Below are 18,566 nucleotides of genomic sequence, written 5' to 3' on the forward strand. Positions count from 1 at the left end.
GTCAGGATTTGAACCCAAATCCACCTTCTCCAGAGCTTAAGCTCTCCCTTACTCCCATTATCCGTCTCTGTACCCCCCCACTCTTCTGCCCTTCAACAGACAGATGCAGTAAAAGAACGAGGGAAGGATGATAAGACAAAAGTATTTGATTAATTGCACCAAATCCCATTTGTTCTCTGTATTCTAGACAGAACTAAGACAACTATAATAATTCCTTTTTGCCTTTCTCCCTACGTATTTAGCAGCCCTATTTCAGAATAAGTGATGACAACATTTTTTAAAAGAAATGCATATGGCCCATCATTAGAATGAGAAAACTTGTTTTCCAGAAAAAAAAAAGTTGTTGTAATGGGGATCACAATAAGATGAAGATATAAGATTCCCATTGTATCACAGTCTAATTGAAATCATAAATAAGCATTACAGTATTATATTAGATCGCTATTGTGCAAGGCACTCTGTGGACAATTGAGTAGGCATTCACTGAGGAGGTACTACATGAAAGCCTCTATGTTAAGAGACATATTCACTCAGATATACATTAAATGGATACTCTTTCCCCTCAGGAATTTTTCAAGGATGACACCTGCAGGTGAGAGGAAGAAATAAAAGAGTGGGAGAGTGCTGAGGGAGGAGTCTAAGACAATTCCCAGGTTTCTGACTTGAGCTACTGGACCATGATGCACCAAGGGAAGAAAGGTTGCTTTAGCATATAGGGGTTGTTGAAATTTTTGAGTTTTGCTTTCTTTTCTGCTTTGAGGGTGTTTTGTTTGTTTTCCACCCAATGATCTGGTTGAAGCACTGTGCTCTTTGGAGCTTGGCAATGTCATAACCCTTGTCTGATTACCTTGGCTTTGTGAGTGCAATTAGAGGTGGTAAAATACGTATTCAAGAGATTTCTGCCATCCTAACAGCCCCTCACCATCCCTGAGGATTCTTTTCCTGTCTATTTCACTAATTCTATTTCATTATTTTTGTCTTTTCAGTACAATTATGAGAGTTTGCACGAGTCCATGACCATGCCTCAGTGTGTCAACCCTTCCTTCACACCACTTTTCTATAGGAAAAGAAAATTCCACTAGGAATTAGTGGAATGCAGCCATAGGTACAAATCTAATAAATGATGTCATTAATTTCTATTGGAAAAACATGATTCAACTTGATTTCAAAATCTGAAAAAAAAAAGGTGGGGAAATTAAATGGTGTTTTATCATTGAATAAAGACTTACTTCACAGAGCTGTCTGTCTTTATGAATGCTAAAATGTACCTTTATAATTTGATTTTACCCAGGGGTTTTCCAAAACATCTGTCTAAATTATTCAACTAATTTTAGCTTTTATTCCTACTTCTGTTATAATTTCAGAGAGACCTGTATGGTTAGATGAGTTTTCTTTTGTAGATTACTCTAAGAAGCATAATTAAATGCATACCGAAAGAAATTCTGCTCTTCTGCTGTCTCCTGTGTTATGAATTCTGTGTCACTGACATACAGTTACAGGATGCATAGCTCTCTTGTTTGCTTTCTCATCTCGGATCTGACTCCTCACCATCTTCCCCTGCCCTTGAGCCTCATCTTCTCCTGCCTTTGAGCCTGGCACCTTGCTCGTGCTGGCAGGCGTCAGGCAGGCATCGGCCGGGAGCCAGACTGAGCCTTACAAGGAAGGCTCGGGGAAGCGGACTGACACGGGCTCAATAATTAGCACAATACTGGACACAATGCTCAATAAGGATCTACTGAATTAATGGATGTGTGTACTGCCTGCTACAAACACTTCAAGCTGATAACGTGGGCTAATTGGCTGAGCATTAGAAATGAGAATGGAGGACTGACCAGCTCTTTGGTCCTCCAAGTCAATAACACTTATATAAAGCCTTTTTTTTTAGAGATAGAGAATTTTATTCACTTTTAATATCAGTGTCAACTATTTTAGCAACGTGAAAAAGAAATCTTCTCGTGCATTTTGTGTACTGTTTTGAATAGTAAAGATATTTTGACAGAGAATAGCAAGCAGGTAGCAAATTTTATGTGAAGGCTTAGGACGACACATAATTGTATTCTATAAAATACCTCAGTAGCCAAATCTTAGCTTCTTACAGCTCTTGATGCAGAGCCGGTCTAAATTCAGTAGCTCCTAAGACTGACTAAATAATCTAAGGACATTACAATGCTCTGAAGATTCCCACAATTTGTGTTTCTTACTGAGTTCTTCAGTCTTTTCCACATTCCATTATATCACAAAAACAAAATAAATCCACTTAACACATTTTCTAATTTGTCTCACAATGTGCTTCTCTGACTTCCTTTGATTCCACAAAGCTAAGAAAGAAAAAAATGAACTGTGTCTAGCATTCAGTCAGACCTCTGTAGGCATGGGAATGTCTGTCCCTGAAAACATACACACAAACTCCAGGTCTCAGACACGTGTTCAGCGGCAATTAGGGCGCGGTGGCACCAGCCGTCTCTCCCCGCCCTCGGCGTATTCTCCTGCCCATTTTACCCTGAAACTCTTCCTTCCTCCGGCACTGCTGCTGAGGGACAGCCCCAGTTTAGCAGGATTCTAGTTCGGAGAGACAATGGTCACCTTTTTTCGACTACCTTAAGAATGCTTATTCGTATAATGCATGCTTGCACTGCTGTGATGATACTATCTAATTGCTTAATGTCATACCATGATTTTGTTTATTCTAAAAGTTGAGGCACTGAAAGACTTATGCAAATAGACGTATCATCTTATTTGTATTTGTTCTACCCCCACTGCCCTTGAAAGTCACAATGTGAAAAGTAAGAGTAGAGGATCATTTATAAAATGTAAAGCAAGAGAGAGAAAAAGAAAAGGAAGTTAGATGTCAGAACTCAGGAGATTTTGTCTGGGTAAGTATTCATTACCCAGAAAGCAAAATAAACTACTTATGGCCCCTTTTCAGATAAAACAGTATATTTAAAAAGGCAGTCCTAGGTTCAAATACAAATACAAGTACCACTTAATGTTATTAATAATTCACCTAATGCAGACATTTCCAGACTCTGAAGAATATTGTTTTGCCCTGACTAGTTCAACTAACTATATCAAAACAGACCCAACAGACATTGAGAGATTTATTTTCCAGCTCATGAATTCTCTCCTAAGTCAAATTTACAAGTTTGATCCTAATAAATTCCTATCTACATATGTCAAAATATAATGTTTATTGGGTTTAGAGCGTCAAACTGCCTTACTTTATTTTCCTGCCATGTGCTTGGTCCTACATAAAATATTCATGGACTTCTATCAGACCATCTCACTCATGAAAGGTCACAGGTCTGGAACCCATGGTAAGTTTTTTCTATTCAGCAGCAAGTTTGCTGAAGTACATTTTTTTTTTTGTCCAAACATGGTTGAAAGCCACATTGATCTAGTAAGGGATGAATGCTCATACTAATGAGCTCTCTGTGCCCTTGTTGAGTACTTTTTCCTCTGAATTAGTTGGGATTTTAAGAGTCATGCATGACCTCACTTGGAATGTTAGAGACTAGGGAATGTAATTGCCCCCAGGATGCTTGATTTCCTCCTAACTTCTGATGACAGAGAGTGGAAGAATCTTTAAACCCTCATTCTGAGAGAATAACTTTTTCATATGCACATTAGGGCTGAAGGACTATTCATTCAGAAAGATAGCATTTGCCTTTGTTTTATAAAACAGCTTGTCTCCGTTAAACTACCCAAAGCTTGGAATTCATGTTTAACTTTAGTTCTCTGCTTTTCTGGACATAAACTACATGTATCCAGTTCAGCACGTATTCCCTTTCATATAGATGTTCTTTACTTGCAGTGACTTATGTGAGAAAGGTTAATTGGAGATTCGTGGCAAAAGAAAATTATTTTAAGAGATTTAATTGATCTTCACCTTCTGAAAAATTAGAAACTGCTTTTTGTAAAACTGCCCATTGCTATCTTTTTTAAAATCCTTCAACATCACCTTTCACATATGAAAAGTGATAAGAATGGAGGCTGAAGGGAAGTAGCAAGATGGCACAGATCGAACTAAGCCATTTCAGCTTTTTTTTGTAGTGGTTGTTGCTCTACTATAAGCTCTGCCTCCATAACTAAAACCATCATAATTATTAAGGAATAGCTGATTCCCAGAGTCACAGTACAACCAGAAAAGGAGGCATTTGTCATGCAATGGGATATCTCTGGGATAGCTCATCCCTATGAATTATGTCTGACTTTCTTTTCTCCCATTCATTTTTAATTAACTTTAGGAAAAAAAAAAAACCAGTCATCTTAGTAGATAACAGACCTGGGAAGAGAAACCCAGAAAGTAATGTGAGATCTTTCAGTTTTCAGTTCTGCCAAGGTGGACACATGAAAGCATTCTTCATGGAAAATCAACCTTAGTCAACACATATTCAAAGTTAAGTGACCTTGAGGGATTTCATAATTATATGTGTATATATATATATATATATATATATATATATATATATGAATATAAGAATAAGAATAAAATAGACTGAATCATCTTGAGAGAATATAAGTAAGCCAAAAGAAAAGTGGGAAAGCATCCTAAAGAAAGAAGTTAAATCCATAGAAGGGTTGGCATATGCATTCTTGTACTTACCTTTTCTGCAGACTGGGCTGTTCCAAAAAAGATGGGAATGAAAGCTAACCAAATGATGCAGGTGGTATACATGGTAAATCCAATAGGTTTGGCTTCATTGAAAGTCTCTGGGACACCTCTCGTTTTAATGGCATACACAGTACAAGTGACCATCAAGAGGATACTGTACCCCAGTGAACAAATGAGCGAGAGATCAGAAATGTCACACTTGAGCACTCCCCTGGCATTCTCTGGGTCTAGAGTCCGCTGTTCTCCATAGTCAATGATGATGTGGGGGGGGTCCACAACAAACCAGACACACACTCCCAGGAGCTGGACGGAGATGAGGCTGAAAGTGATCACCAGCTGGGATGCTGGACTAATAAACTTGGGCGCTGTGACCGATTTCTTGCCCTGCTCAAATATTCGGTGGATTCTGTTGGTTTTGGTAAGAAGGGCTGCATAGCTGAAACACATGCCAAGTCCTAGAAAGATCCGGCGGAAGGAACATATGATTGTATCTGGTGCTGCAATCATTAAAAAGGTGATTGAATAACAGAGAAAAATCCCTGTCAGGAGCACATAGCTAAGTTCTCGTCCCGAAGCCCTTACAATAGGTGTGTCATTATAGCGGACAAAGGTCACGATCACAAAGGTGGTGGCGATGATTCCCAATATTGCAACGAACACAGGCACCACAGCCCAGGGAGAATGCCATTCTAGTTTGATGATGGGAATAAGCTGGCAGCCTGTGCGGTTGATGTTTGGTCTCTGATCCAAAGGGCAAAGTTCACAGGAGAGCTCATCCACCTGGTAGTTGTAACCTTCACAGCGCTCACAGTGCCAACAGCAAGGGACTCCTTTCACTGTTTTCTTCCTCTCCCCAGGCTTACAGGGCAGACTGCAGACAGACGCCGGGTGAGTGTGTTCTCTATTAGCCCACTGCATGTCTTCCACCTGTGGGGATAAAAAATTAATGAGCTTTCCATTTCCCCCCCCCCATTTATAATATCCTAATCCTAGCCACAGGTTTGTAATAAATCATTGAGTGCTGGCAGCGCAAATACAGTTTACCATAATAAGAGCCCCATTTCTTTCCCCAATATTGACTTTTTGAAAGTGTTAAATGATTGGGTCCAATAAATCATTCATATCATCAACTTGATGAGTGTCATTAGTTTCCATTTACCTCCTCAATGTTGACCAATCTGACATTCGTAGAAAGATTTATTGGCCCAAACAGTTGTGAAACTCAAGAAAGAAAGAAAGAAAGAAAGAAAGAAAGAAAGAGAGAAAGAGAAAAAGGGAAAGGAATAAAAAAGCCCCAATGGAAATAGGTTTTAGAGTTAATCACAAATATAAATGCCAGAGTCCCTGAAACACTGGCTTAGGATATAAACATACATATAAAAGAGTGATCCAAGGCTCTTCACCATATTTAGGGAAATTCAAATCACATTGTGTCAGTTTTGAAAGGAAATGGGAAAATTCACTACTTTAATCTCTGATAATCCTCATGTTCTCGTGGTGATAACTATATTAATGTTTTTGCCTCCATTTAAGCATGAAATAGACTTTTATTTCCCCCAGTTTTGCACTTCCACGCTGTGAAAAAGACCACGCTGAATGAGATAGCTTGATGGCAATGTTTCTAATCGAACAAAAGTAGTCTTATAAGTGGCTTAAAGCAGTGAAACTGGTATAAATGAGAAAGTCACCCTAAGGTGCTTAGTATCTACTCAGTCTTCAGGTTCCACCTTCCTCTTTTGGATTAAATCACAGAATACCTCTACTAAAATAAAATATTATTTTAAGGGTATTCTGCCAATCATTGACCTCTTCTTTGATTGTTTACTAAAGGCTCTGGACCCAGTTTCAACATGTATGGGGTAGGGAAGAGGAGGTTTCCCATACCACCAAGCAATCTTAGACCCCTGCCGGGCATCCTATAAGTTAACTCAATTCTGACACTAGCTATCGGGCAATAGCATCAGATCCCACAGGTTAAGGGCTCGGGCTGCAGGACTGCCCCCTCCACTTCAGATATCAGCTATAAGTCCAGGTTGTTACATGTGCAGATTCTGAAAGACCTATAGATTGAAGGTTCCAACAACACCGGCCTTGGGTTCAATTAGTGTTCCAGAGCGGCTCACAGAACTAGGACACACGTTACTTACTAGATTACCAGTTTATTATAAAAAGGATATACCTCAGGAACAGCCACATGGAAGAGATGCATAGCGGAAGGTGTGAAAAGGGCACAGAACTCCAATGCTTTCTGATTATGCCACTCCCCTCAAATCTCCACCTGTTCACCAACTTTTAAACTCTCTGAACTCCCACCTTTTGCGACTTGATGGAGACTTTATCACATAAGCATGATTAATTGAATTAGTGGCCATTGGCATCGATTCAACCTTTAGCCCCTCTCCCTTCCCAAAAGTCTGGCGTGGGACTGAAATTTCTAATCTCCTACTCACATGGTTGATTCCTCTGACAACCAGCCCCCAACGGTAGGTTATCTAGAGGGTTTCCAAAAGTCACCTCATCAACATAATTAAGACACCTTTATTGCTCTTATCACAGAAAATTCCAAAGGTTTTAGGAGTTTGTGTCAGGAATAAGGTCAAAGACCATATGTTTCTTATTATAAATCATAATACCACATTTGCTTTATTAGAAACACAATCATTTTAGCAGGACACTAATAGTACACACTGGAATTATAGATCATAGGAGAGAACTTCTTACGAAAAGTAGCTACTATAAATGGTAAGTTCTATGAACAGTGATTGACACACAATTTGCCCTCAAATATTTGCTGAATTTGTGAGAAAGAAGGACAGTGTACAAAAGAAAACCAAAGGTCCCAAATGGCATCGTGTAGGTTAAAGCCCCAAGTCTTAAACTGGTGTTTACTACCTAGATCTAACTGCAGTTTCAACCTTCCCCAGTAATGTAGTCTTAACCAGGTCAGTCAGGAATTTTCTGATGGATGAAAGGAGTCTGCCAATGGGCCTTCTCCATTCCCCAAAGGAAGATGAGGTAATCTGAAAGATAAGACCTTCTCTTCCCCCTAAGGGAAGGTGACTTTGCCTGGAACAATCCTTTCTTTTCTTTTGCTTACAATTTTTTGCCTGACCCTCCTTCTGATATAAATCTTCCATTTTGCACAACTCCTTGGAACACACCTCTACTTGCTAGATGAGATGCTGCCTGATTCATGAATCATTGAATAAAGCCAATGAAATCTTCTAATTTACTCATCTGAATTTTGTTTGTTAACAATAGGAAGCACACCACAGCAGACCCCGGAGGAAGAAGGGGTCAACTTGATAGTACTGGGACCCAGTAACAGAAGGTTGCTCAAAGAAGCACAGAAATGGGAGCCCAAAGAACATTTAAAAAACAAAACAAAACAATACACAACTTATTTTCCCCAAGACCAGCTCTATTAACAACCCAAAAGAAGAATTACCATATCCTATGGTGGTCTGGCTCCAAAATGGCTCCCAATAATCTCACCTCCTAGAATTCGCGAACTCATGTATTTCCCCTCCAACTGTGAATAGGGTTGATTTATGTAAACAAAAGTACATACCAGAAATTATTACATGTGATTTCTGAGACTATTCTGAGATTTCTGAGAATATTTCTGAAAAAATATTCTGGTTTCTGCCCTGCTGTCTCTTGGATCACTCACCCCAAGGGAAGAACCACAGTGTCATGAGAACTTCTCAAGAAGCCCAATGTAAAGAACTCAGGCCACCTGCCGACAACCGGCACCAACTTGTCATGCATGTGAGGGAACCACCTACAAAACAACCTGTCTGGCTGCACTCAAGCCTTCAGATGACTGCAGCCCCAGATGATACCTTGACTGCAACCTCATGAGAAATACTGAGCCAGAAACACTCAGCTAATAAGCTGCTTCTGAATAGATACTGTGTAAGATAACAAATGTTTTACTGTCTTAGGGTGTTAAATTTTATAGTTATTTGTTACACAGCAATAGAAAACTAATACTACTCAAAATAAGCTTATCCCCCCATTCTGTGACCACCACCAGTGTAACGTTCTATTGAAATTCTACTCAGAAGGCAGTGACGCCTGTCATTTACCAAAAATATGCCCCAAACTGGCTCATTTTGGCAATATAATTTCATCACCTTATGGTTCCCTCTCTTTGGGAACATGCAACTGAGACTATTCTCATGAATAGATTTATCACTTAAGGATGTTTTCTTTTCTTGAATGTGGGGTGAGTGATTGAGGATAGAGAGCTATAATCTCCAAGCTCAATACTTGCAGAGGTTGATTTATGTAAACAATAGTACATACCAGAAACGATTACATGTAATTTCTGAGATGAGGTCATAAACAGTATCTTGGCTTCTGCCTTACTCGAGGTGGAATAGAAAATTCATGCCTGTTTAATTTCAAATGTTCTCCTTTGAGAAAATAGTGGTACTTGATGTGTCATAAGGGCACTCAAAACCATTAGCTCTTACCCTGTCTTTTCACCACAAAGGTAAAGCAATCTATCACAACCCAGCTAATTTTCTATTAGGTTTTAAAGATTTAGAAAAGCTATTTTATTTATGTATAGAATTCCATTAGGGAAGAAAAAAAAGTTAAATTGGAAACATACAGTGGTTTCTCTTGAAAATATTGAGAAAAATGAAATGCTCCACAGAATGGCAAAAGTATTGATTTTATACCCTAATGGACTCCTAAAAGATAATAAAATACTTTTGTGAAGGTTATATTTCAAAGCTAATTATTGTAAAACGAAAATTGCATTTTGTTTGGGGTTTCTATAGACATATGAGGTTATTGAAGAAAAAAAGGCAGCCAAATATCTCAAAAACATTAAACTTCAAGACTGGTAGAGACTTTAAAGGTCAGCTTTCTAACCACATGTATAATTCTTTAATTCTTAATACATTTCATTTTCCACAAGGAAATAAGATTTGTTAACAAAGAGATACACTTATATAAGATAAGCCTCAATACATAGGATAAATATTTATCATTATGAGCCAAATATTAAATTTTCCATGATCAATTTCTGTGTACTGAACGAATAGAAAATTATTTTTCATAAATAAAAAATAAAGTTATAAGATAATGGGAAATACTGCAATACTTTAAATAAGAATTTTAAGAAAAACACCCACAGTCAAACACTACATATGACTTTTCTTAATATATTAATTATATTTTTGTAATTATATATTATATTTATTTTATATAATTATATATTAATTATATTATATATCATAATTATAATATATAATATATTATATATTATATATTATATATAATTGTATTATATATTAATTATATTTTTGTAAACGTGATACATACACATGACTCCATTTTCATCAAGTAATCTATTTATATATAACTGCACTGTGTTTTGATGCCATAGTTGAAGTCTGGGAACCAACCAATACCTCAGGGAAGGATAAATAGCAAATAGTTGAATCATGATCTTATAAATACTTTAATATTTGAGATAAATAATTTATTTTGCATATGTTAAACAGTGATTAAAAACAATACTACTAATTTACTGAGAGTAAATTAAACAACCTCTAATTTTCACAGCTGTACTATAAAGCATAAATAAAGATCATTCAGCCCTTTTGCGCAACTTTATTAACAGATTATACCATCTTTCTTATGAGTGTCCATGCATTTTTAAAATTTGTCTTCCTTGTCTTTGACATTATTCTGATATTAGATTAGGGTTTCTTTCTAAAATATATAGTCTAACAAATGGATGATAGTTATATAGACAGACCTCCGGGGACAAAACCATAACCCATTCCTGTCTTGACAATGTTTACCAACAGTGATTCATTCTGTACGTTCCAAGCCAGTACATCTCATAGAATATGAGCCATCAACTGGTTTCTGCTGTCAAATCCAATTATTACTGCAGACAAATACACCAACAGCCAAAAACCCAAAACTTTCTGAGTGTGTTTCTTCTTCTTCTTTTTTTTAGAGAGAGATAAAGAGTGCAGGTAGGGTAGGGGCAGAGGAAGAGGGAGAGAGAGAATAATCTCAAGCAGGCTCCATGCTCAGCACAGAGCCCGCCACGGGGCTCTATCTCACGACTGTGAGATCATGACCTGAGCTGAAATCAAGAGTCAGATGCTCAACTGACTGAGCTACCCAGGCATCCCTTGTGCTTCTATTTTTTAACCTTCAATCTTTTCAGACCAATCAACCTAGAGTAATTATTCATAAATTCTTTAAATAGACATTATTTTTTCAGAACAATTTTCTTCTGTGTAGTTTTAGTATCTCTCAAAAAACAAAAAGACTATGTTTCCAAATTAAAGGCTCCATTATAATTAATAATTTCCAGTATTCATTATAAAATCCTTACTCAATATACCTCTATTATAGTATTTTCCCCATATTTTAAGTGGTATCTTCACTGATGTGATTACTATACATGTGGGAACATTTTAAATACTAACAGATAAGTGATATAACCAGTCATACCATTCTGAATTACCTCTTTTCCTTTTGCTCTATACAGAAGCACAGTATCGATAATCATTTTGTTGACTAGTTTGCCACCCCAGTATTCAAACACCCAACTCTTCATATGACTTTATGTCATATCTGCAAATATTTCCAGTGAAACTGGGCATTTTAAAAAAGCTTTAATTACTAATTTCCACATAATCTGTAGCTTTAACAAGTGCACTAATTAGCCTAAGTATTTAAAATGTCAAACTTGGGGCGCCTGGGTGGCGCAGTCGGTTGGGCGTCCGACTTCAGCCAGGTCACGATCTTGCGGTCCGTGAGTTCGAGCCCCGCGTCGGGCTCTGGGCTGATGGCTCAGAGCCTGGAGCCTGTTTCCGATTCTGTGTCTCCCTCTCTCTCTGCCCCTCCCCCGTTCATGCTCTGTCTCTCTCTCTGTCCCAAAAATAAATAAACGTTGAAAAAAAAAAAAATTTAAAAAAAAAAAAAAAAAAAAAAAAAAAAAATAAAATGTCAAACTTTCATGTATTTTGTGAATCATGATTCACATATGAGTGAATACATGTTCCATAGTTAACCTGATAATACAACTCAAAATAAAGTTTCTCAGTATATTGGTATATATATTAATACATGAATATATATTGCTTCCTTAATATTCATCCATTTCCTTTGGGTCACACATAGCTTTCTACTCATTTTCAAAGTGGTGAGTACTATTAGGGTCCTTTGAAAATCTAATACTTACATGTGAGACGATCCCTATATTAAAGTGATGATTTTGGGGCGCCTGGGTGGCTCAGTCGGTTAAGCGTCCGACTTCAGCCAGGTCACGATCTCGCGGTCCTTGAGTTCGAGCCCCGCGTCAGGCTCTGGGCTGATGGCTCAGAGCCTGGAGCCTGTTTCTGATTCTGTGTCTCCCTCTCTCTCTGCCCCTCCCCCGTTCATGCTCTGTCTCTCTCTGTCCCAAAAATAAATAAACGTTGAAAAAAAAAAAATAAAAAAAAAAAGTGATGATTTTATATAATATTACATATCCATATAACTTTTAAAAATGCAGACTTCTCAGGGCACCTGGGTGGCTCAGTTGGTTAAGCAACGGACTTAGGCTCAGGTCATGGTCTTGTGGTTTGTGGATTTGAGCCCTGCGTCAGGCTCTGTGCTGATGGCTCAGATCCCGGAGCCTACTTTGGATTCTGTGTCTCCCTCTCTCTCTGCCCCTCCTCCGCTCATGATCTCTCTCTCTCTCTCTCAAAAATAAATAAACATTTAAAAATGCAGATTTATCCTATTTAGAAGGACAATTTAAAATAAAGTTCATAAAATTTTATCATCAAAAAAGTAAAATACTTCAGAATAAGCAAGTAAAGTGCAAACTTTTTTTCACCAAAACCTATAAAATATCATTTTAAAAAATGAAAGAAGACCTAAATAAGTGAAAAGAAACCCCATGTCCATGGATAAGATGCTAAGACAGAAACATTCCCTAAACATTAATTGACAGATCCAACATGATCTCTATCAAAATCCCATCTGGCCTCTGCAGAAATTGACAAGCTGATCCTAAAATCCATTCGGAAATGTCAGGGACCCAGAATAGACAAAGCAATCTTGACAGTGAAAAATAAAGTTGGAGAATTCACACTTCCTGATTTTAAAACTTACTACCAAGCTATAGTAATCAAGACAGCATGATACTGGCATAAAGATGGACCAATCAATGAAATAAAATTAAGGACCCAGAAATAATGTCTCACATGTATGGGCAATTGATTGTTAACAAAGATGCCAAGAAAATTCAATGAGGAAAAATAGTCTTTTCAACAAAAGGTGCTGGGACAAGACATGACACCAAAACCTTAAGAAACAAAATAGAAATAGATGAATTGGACTTTATCAATAGTAAGTCCTTTTGTGATTCAAAAGATGCCTTTATGAGAGTGAAAAGACAACCCACAGAGTGGGCAATATTATTTCCAAATTGTGTATCTGATAAGAACATATATATATCATGAGATGAAATTTAAATTTTACTTTTTTTTTAAGGCATCTGAGTATATATTGAATTTTTTTCAAATTCTTAAATTCCAGTTAGTTAACATATAGTGTAATATTTGTTTTAGGAGTAGAATTTAGTGATTCATGGGACACCAGGATGGCTCAGTTGGTTAAGTGTCTGACTTCAGCTCAGGTCGTGATCTCATGGTTCATGGGTTCGAGCCCTGCGTTGGGCTCTGTGCTGACAGTGTGGAGCCTGGAGCCTGCTTTGGATTCTGTGTCTCCCTCTCTCTCTGCCTCACCCACCTCTAACTCTGTCTCTGAGCTCTCAAAAATAAAGAAACATTAAAAAAATTTTAAAAAAAGAATTTAGTGATTCATCACTTACATGTAACACCCAGTACTCATCACAAGTGTCCTCTTTAATACTTATCACCCATATATTTTTATAGACCACATATATATATATATATATATATGTATATATATATATATATATATATTAAAAACTCTTAGAATTAAACAGTTAAAAGACAAATAATCCAAGCAAAAATGAGTTAAAGAATTGAAGAGACATTTCTCCAAAGAAGATGTATGAATGGCCAATATGCATATGAAAAGTACCCAACATCATTAGTCATCAGGGAAATGCAAATACAACCAAAGGATCCACTAGGATGGTTATAAGAAAAAGTGCAGACAGTATCAAGTGTTATTGAAGATGTGAAAAAATTAAAACCCTTTACATTGCTTATGGGAATTTAAAATGGTTCAGTTATTTTGGAAAACAGTTTGGCAGTTCCTTGAAAAGTTAAACATAGAGTTGCCATATGACCCAGCAATTCTACTTCTAAACAATTCCAATCCAAGAAAACTGAAGGCATATGTTCGCATAAAAATCTATATAAGAATGTTCAGGGTAGCATTATTATAATAGCCAAAAAGCAGAAACAACCCAAATGTCCATAAACTGATGAATGGATAAACAAAATGTGCTATATCTATACAACCAAATATTAAAAATAAAAAAGGAATACAGTATAAAAAATAAATAAAAGAATAAAGTACTAATGTAGGCTATAACATGGATGAACACTGAAAATATGTTAAGTGAGAAAAATTAACGACAAAGACCACCTATTGTGTGATTTTACTTTATAGGAAATGTCCAGAAGAGGCAAATCCCTAGACAGACAATAGACTGATGACTGCCAGGGGTTAAAGGGAGAAGGGAAAAGAGTGAGTGCTCAAGGGTACAGAATTTCTTGGGTGGTGATGGAAGTGGCTAAAATTAGGTAGTGGTGATAGATGCACAACTCTGTGAATATACTGAAAAATACTGAATTATGCACTTTAAAAGGATACATTTCATAGCCTGTGAGTGATCTCGGTAAAGCTGTTATTTTTTAAAATATGCAAATTATTTAACTTGATACATTCAGGTACTATTAACGCTGGGTATTATTTGTTGCATAAAAAAACATGTTGCAGATTCACTCTGTTTGAAACACAGGTTCAATGTGGGGATCCACCAGTGACAAGGACATGGTCCCCGACCTCCAGAGACAGTGTAGGTAGGGAAAGAGATACACAAAGAGCAAGTCACAGCTCCATATGAGACTCCCTAAAAAGGGGTGAGGAAATGGTGCTGCTAGAAGAGCATCCTGCAGGGTCAGAAAGAAAGAAAAAGGTCATTAAGACCCAGGGGCAAGAAGTCACATCAATCGGAGAAACTAAAGGTACAAAAAATGTCAGGCATGTAGATTAAAGCATGGGGTGGAGTGGCAAAGAAGATGTGAGATCATGAAGGACATGAGCCACCAAGAAGAGTTTGGATGCTATCTTACAGGTGGTCAAGGGATCCTTTGGAGGATTCTATCAAAGACAGGGGTAGTGAGTTTCATCGTTTAGAAGAATCGTGGGCTGCAGAGTGGAGGGAAGACTGATGGAGTCCAGGACTCGAGACAGACCAGTCACACTGAGGCTGCTGCAGAATTCCAGGTGACAGGTGGGGGCAACAGGAATCTGAGGGTGCAGAGTGGCCAGGAAGGGCTCTGTAAGCAGGTTTTCAGACTTTACTCTCCAGGCCATAGACAGCGATTAAAGGATTTTAAGCAAATAATGGCATGATTTTATATATATATATATATATATATATATATATATACACACACACACACATATATGTATATATATATTTATATATATTATATTTGTATGGCATTATATACATTATATACATATATAATGTATATGTATATACATATATAATGTATATGTATATAATATATACATAATGTGTATGTATATAATGTATATACACATTATATATATCATATATATGTATATGTACATATATATGTATATAATGTATATATGTTATATACATTATATGCATATATACATATATATATTTATATATATTATATTTGTATGGCATTATATACATACATATATGGCATCCAGACACCCAATTTGAGAGTCATTCTTAGCATTCTCTGGTGTGTGTGTGTATATATATATAATATTTATATGGCATTATATACATACATATATGTCATCCAGACACCCAATTTGAAAGTCATTCTTACTATTCACTGATATATATATATATGTATTTATATATTTATATTTATATGGCATTATATACATACATATATTATATGGCATCCAGGCATCTAATTTAAGAGTCATTCTTAGCATTCGCTGACTCCCACCCCTCATGTCTAATCAATCACCAGCCACAGGGCCTTGCATGATCTTGCCCCTAACTCCCAGGTAATGACTGACCATTACGTATCAATCCTCCTGACTCCCCTATTACACATTCACACAGCATCTTGTAGTCTCTTTCAGTGGAAGCTTATAGTATGTAATTATGTATTTATTTGTTTGGTTTTCTTTTTATTTAAATAAGTGGTTTTATAAATGTTAGGTTATGTTCCTCAGAATCGCTTAAGGGGTTTACTTAAAATATGGATCCCCGGGCCCCAGTTCTTAAAGATTACAATTCAGTAAGTCTGGGAAGGAACCTCAGGTTGGGATTTTTAAAAGCCCTTCTTCCTGTGATTCTGACAGATGTAATTAGTAAACCATACTTTGCTAAGCAGTAATTTAAAATTTATTTTCCTCAGAAGAGTAAAAGCCAAGTCTGTTTTTCTACTGTTGCATCTCAGAGCCAATTGTGGTGACTAACTCCCAATAGGCATGAAAAAATATAGTTGAGTGAAGGAAGAAGGAACGAAAGAATGAGCAGGTGATGGTCCCTTTCATTGAATAGGGGCATCCAAGGGAATGACTGGTTTTAAAAGGTAGATCATGACTTGGTTCTCTAGGAGCTCAAAATCCCAGTGAGGTTTCCAAGCCAAGAAACACACAAATCAGATGAACACTTCAGCTGTATTCATGAGTCAGGTTTGCAGGAGGTAAAGATTTCAAAGGCACAGTCATGTGCAAGGCAGTTGAGACCATGAATATTTATTAGTGAATTCTCATCCACAGAAACAGGGATAACGTGAAGGGAAGATAGCACAAAAGGAGCCCTGGAAAGAGCAACTAACTTTTAAGGAGCAGACTCAGCAAGATCAGTAAAGGAGGATGAAACAACATGGCCAGATGGAAACTAGGTAAGAATATAGTCCAAGGTCCATGAAACCAAATAGATAATTTAACGAATGAAGACGTGGTTAGTGATGTCCAAAGACACAAATTTCCTGAGGATAGGATTTGAAAAGGGAATGTCCCTAGTTACCTTCATGAGAGAAAATTCAACTTTTGTGTAAAGTCTTCTCTTATCTAATCCATACCAGGCAGGTAGGTATGTTTCTCCCTTGTATTTCATTATAATTCATTATGTATTTTATCATAACTCTTTGAGATTATATTGTGATTATCTGTTCATGTGTCCATTTCCCCACTAAACTGAGAGCACAATAATCTAAGGTCGGGTATTTTTTATCTCCTTTTAGTTTTAAGACCTAGTAGTCAATAGAAAGTTAATGTTTCATAATACATAAATTGATTAATAAATAGAATGTACAATAAATACAGCTATGATTATAATTACTCTCCATTCAGTGTTTTGAATAGGCATGGCTTTAGGCAGTAGGCAGATGTGGGTAGTAAATTTATTCTTTCCTCAATCTGTGTGGTGTCTATTTCATCCATACCCCTAGAGAAGCTAATTTGGGGGAATTATGCACTCTGACACATACCTCACAGGCATATTGGAAAGATCTAATGAGTTAGTATCTGTGAAAGTGTTTTGTGAACAGAAAATGTAAAAGACAGGTGGAAACCCCACATACATTTCAATTTAAGACTGAGAGGCAGCACTGGAAAAAGGTCCTCATTCTCTACCTATAATTAAATATAGCTGCTCTGTCCAAAAATTATGTTAGCAGCAACAAACAAAAAGCCACCATATCTGGATTTCATCCAGATATGCTATTTCTTGCTTTTATTTTCCCACAATCTCAACTCTTTTTTTTAAGTTTATTTATTTATTTTGAGAGAAAGAGCACAACTAGGTGAAGTGCAGAAAGAGAGAGAGAGAGAGAGAGAGAGAGAGAGAGAGAGAGAGATTCCCAAGCAGGTTCTGTACTGTGAATGCAGAGCCTGATGGGGGGTCTGGAACTCAAGAACCATGAAATCATGACCTGAGCCCAAATCAAGAGTCAGACACTTAACGGATTGAGCCACCTAGGCACCCCCCACCCACAATCTCAACTCTTAATGGCAGTTCCTGGTAACTGCCACATGAGATGCCCATCTTTCACCCATCTCTATGCAGAGAAAACCAGCCAGGTGAGTGCTTTCTGTCCTGGGCTCTGAGCTTGGAGAGGATGGCATCTTTAAGTGTGCATGTTGGGGTGTGTGTTGTGGAATGAATGGTTTCAGGGAAGAGTATAGGAAGTCAGACCCACAATACTTTGGATGAATAAGATACACTAACCCTATGACAGAGTTTCACCCCTCCATAGTGCATATGCAAATATACAGGTAGAATGTGGTATTTGTAGCAATAGTATTGAACAATTTTTTTTCTTAGTTTTAAATTTGTGATAAAAATTTTACTTTGACTTCTATGGTTTAATCATAAACCATGGACCTACAACTATGTGTTACTATGTTTATAATTATATTTTAGATGACCAGAATTAGTTTCAAATAATTTTCTTAGGTTTCTCTTCATATAGGACTAATTCACCTGAATGTTTACATAAATGACTATTTGAACTCCTCAGATGATTTGGTATGTTAGTTCTTTTCTTAGTATTATTTAAAACCGTTCATACTATTAATGTAAAAGTTAGCAAGATCTTAAAATGTGACTTAGATGTCATATGTAGATAGCCACATTAAATACATTATGCCAATACTTTGTGATGACTAAATTCAATTAAGCAGATCCTTCATTGCCAATACTAAGTAGAAGTAAATACGATGAAAATCAGCTCAGGAATAAAACTCTCTATGA

At 36.9% G+C, this 18,566-nt stretch overlaps 1 protein-coding gene across 1 annotated transcript in view; it reads right to left on the reverse strand.

The window, feature by feature from the left end:
• GRM8 (glutamate metabotropic receptor 8) overlaps positions 1-18,566 on the reverse strand; it is a 763,655-nt gene that overhangs the window by 75,605 nt on the left and 669,484 nt on the right. The window contains exon 8 of the mRNA XM_047850946.1: positions 4,604-5,539. Coding sequence (XP_047706902.1) covers positions 4,604-5,539 — 936 coding nt within the window. The remainder of the gene's footprint in view (positions 1-4,603; positions 5,540-18,566) is intronic.

Source organism: Prionailurus viverrinus, chromosome A2 (assembly GCF_022837055.1).
Source record: "Prionailurus viverrinus isolate Anna chromosome A2, UM_Priviv_1.0, whole genome shotgun sequence".
In the NCBI taxonomy this organism is placed as follows: Eukaryota; Metazoa; Chordata; class Mammalia; order Carnivora; family Felidae; genus Prionailurus; species Prionailurus viverrinus.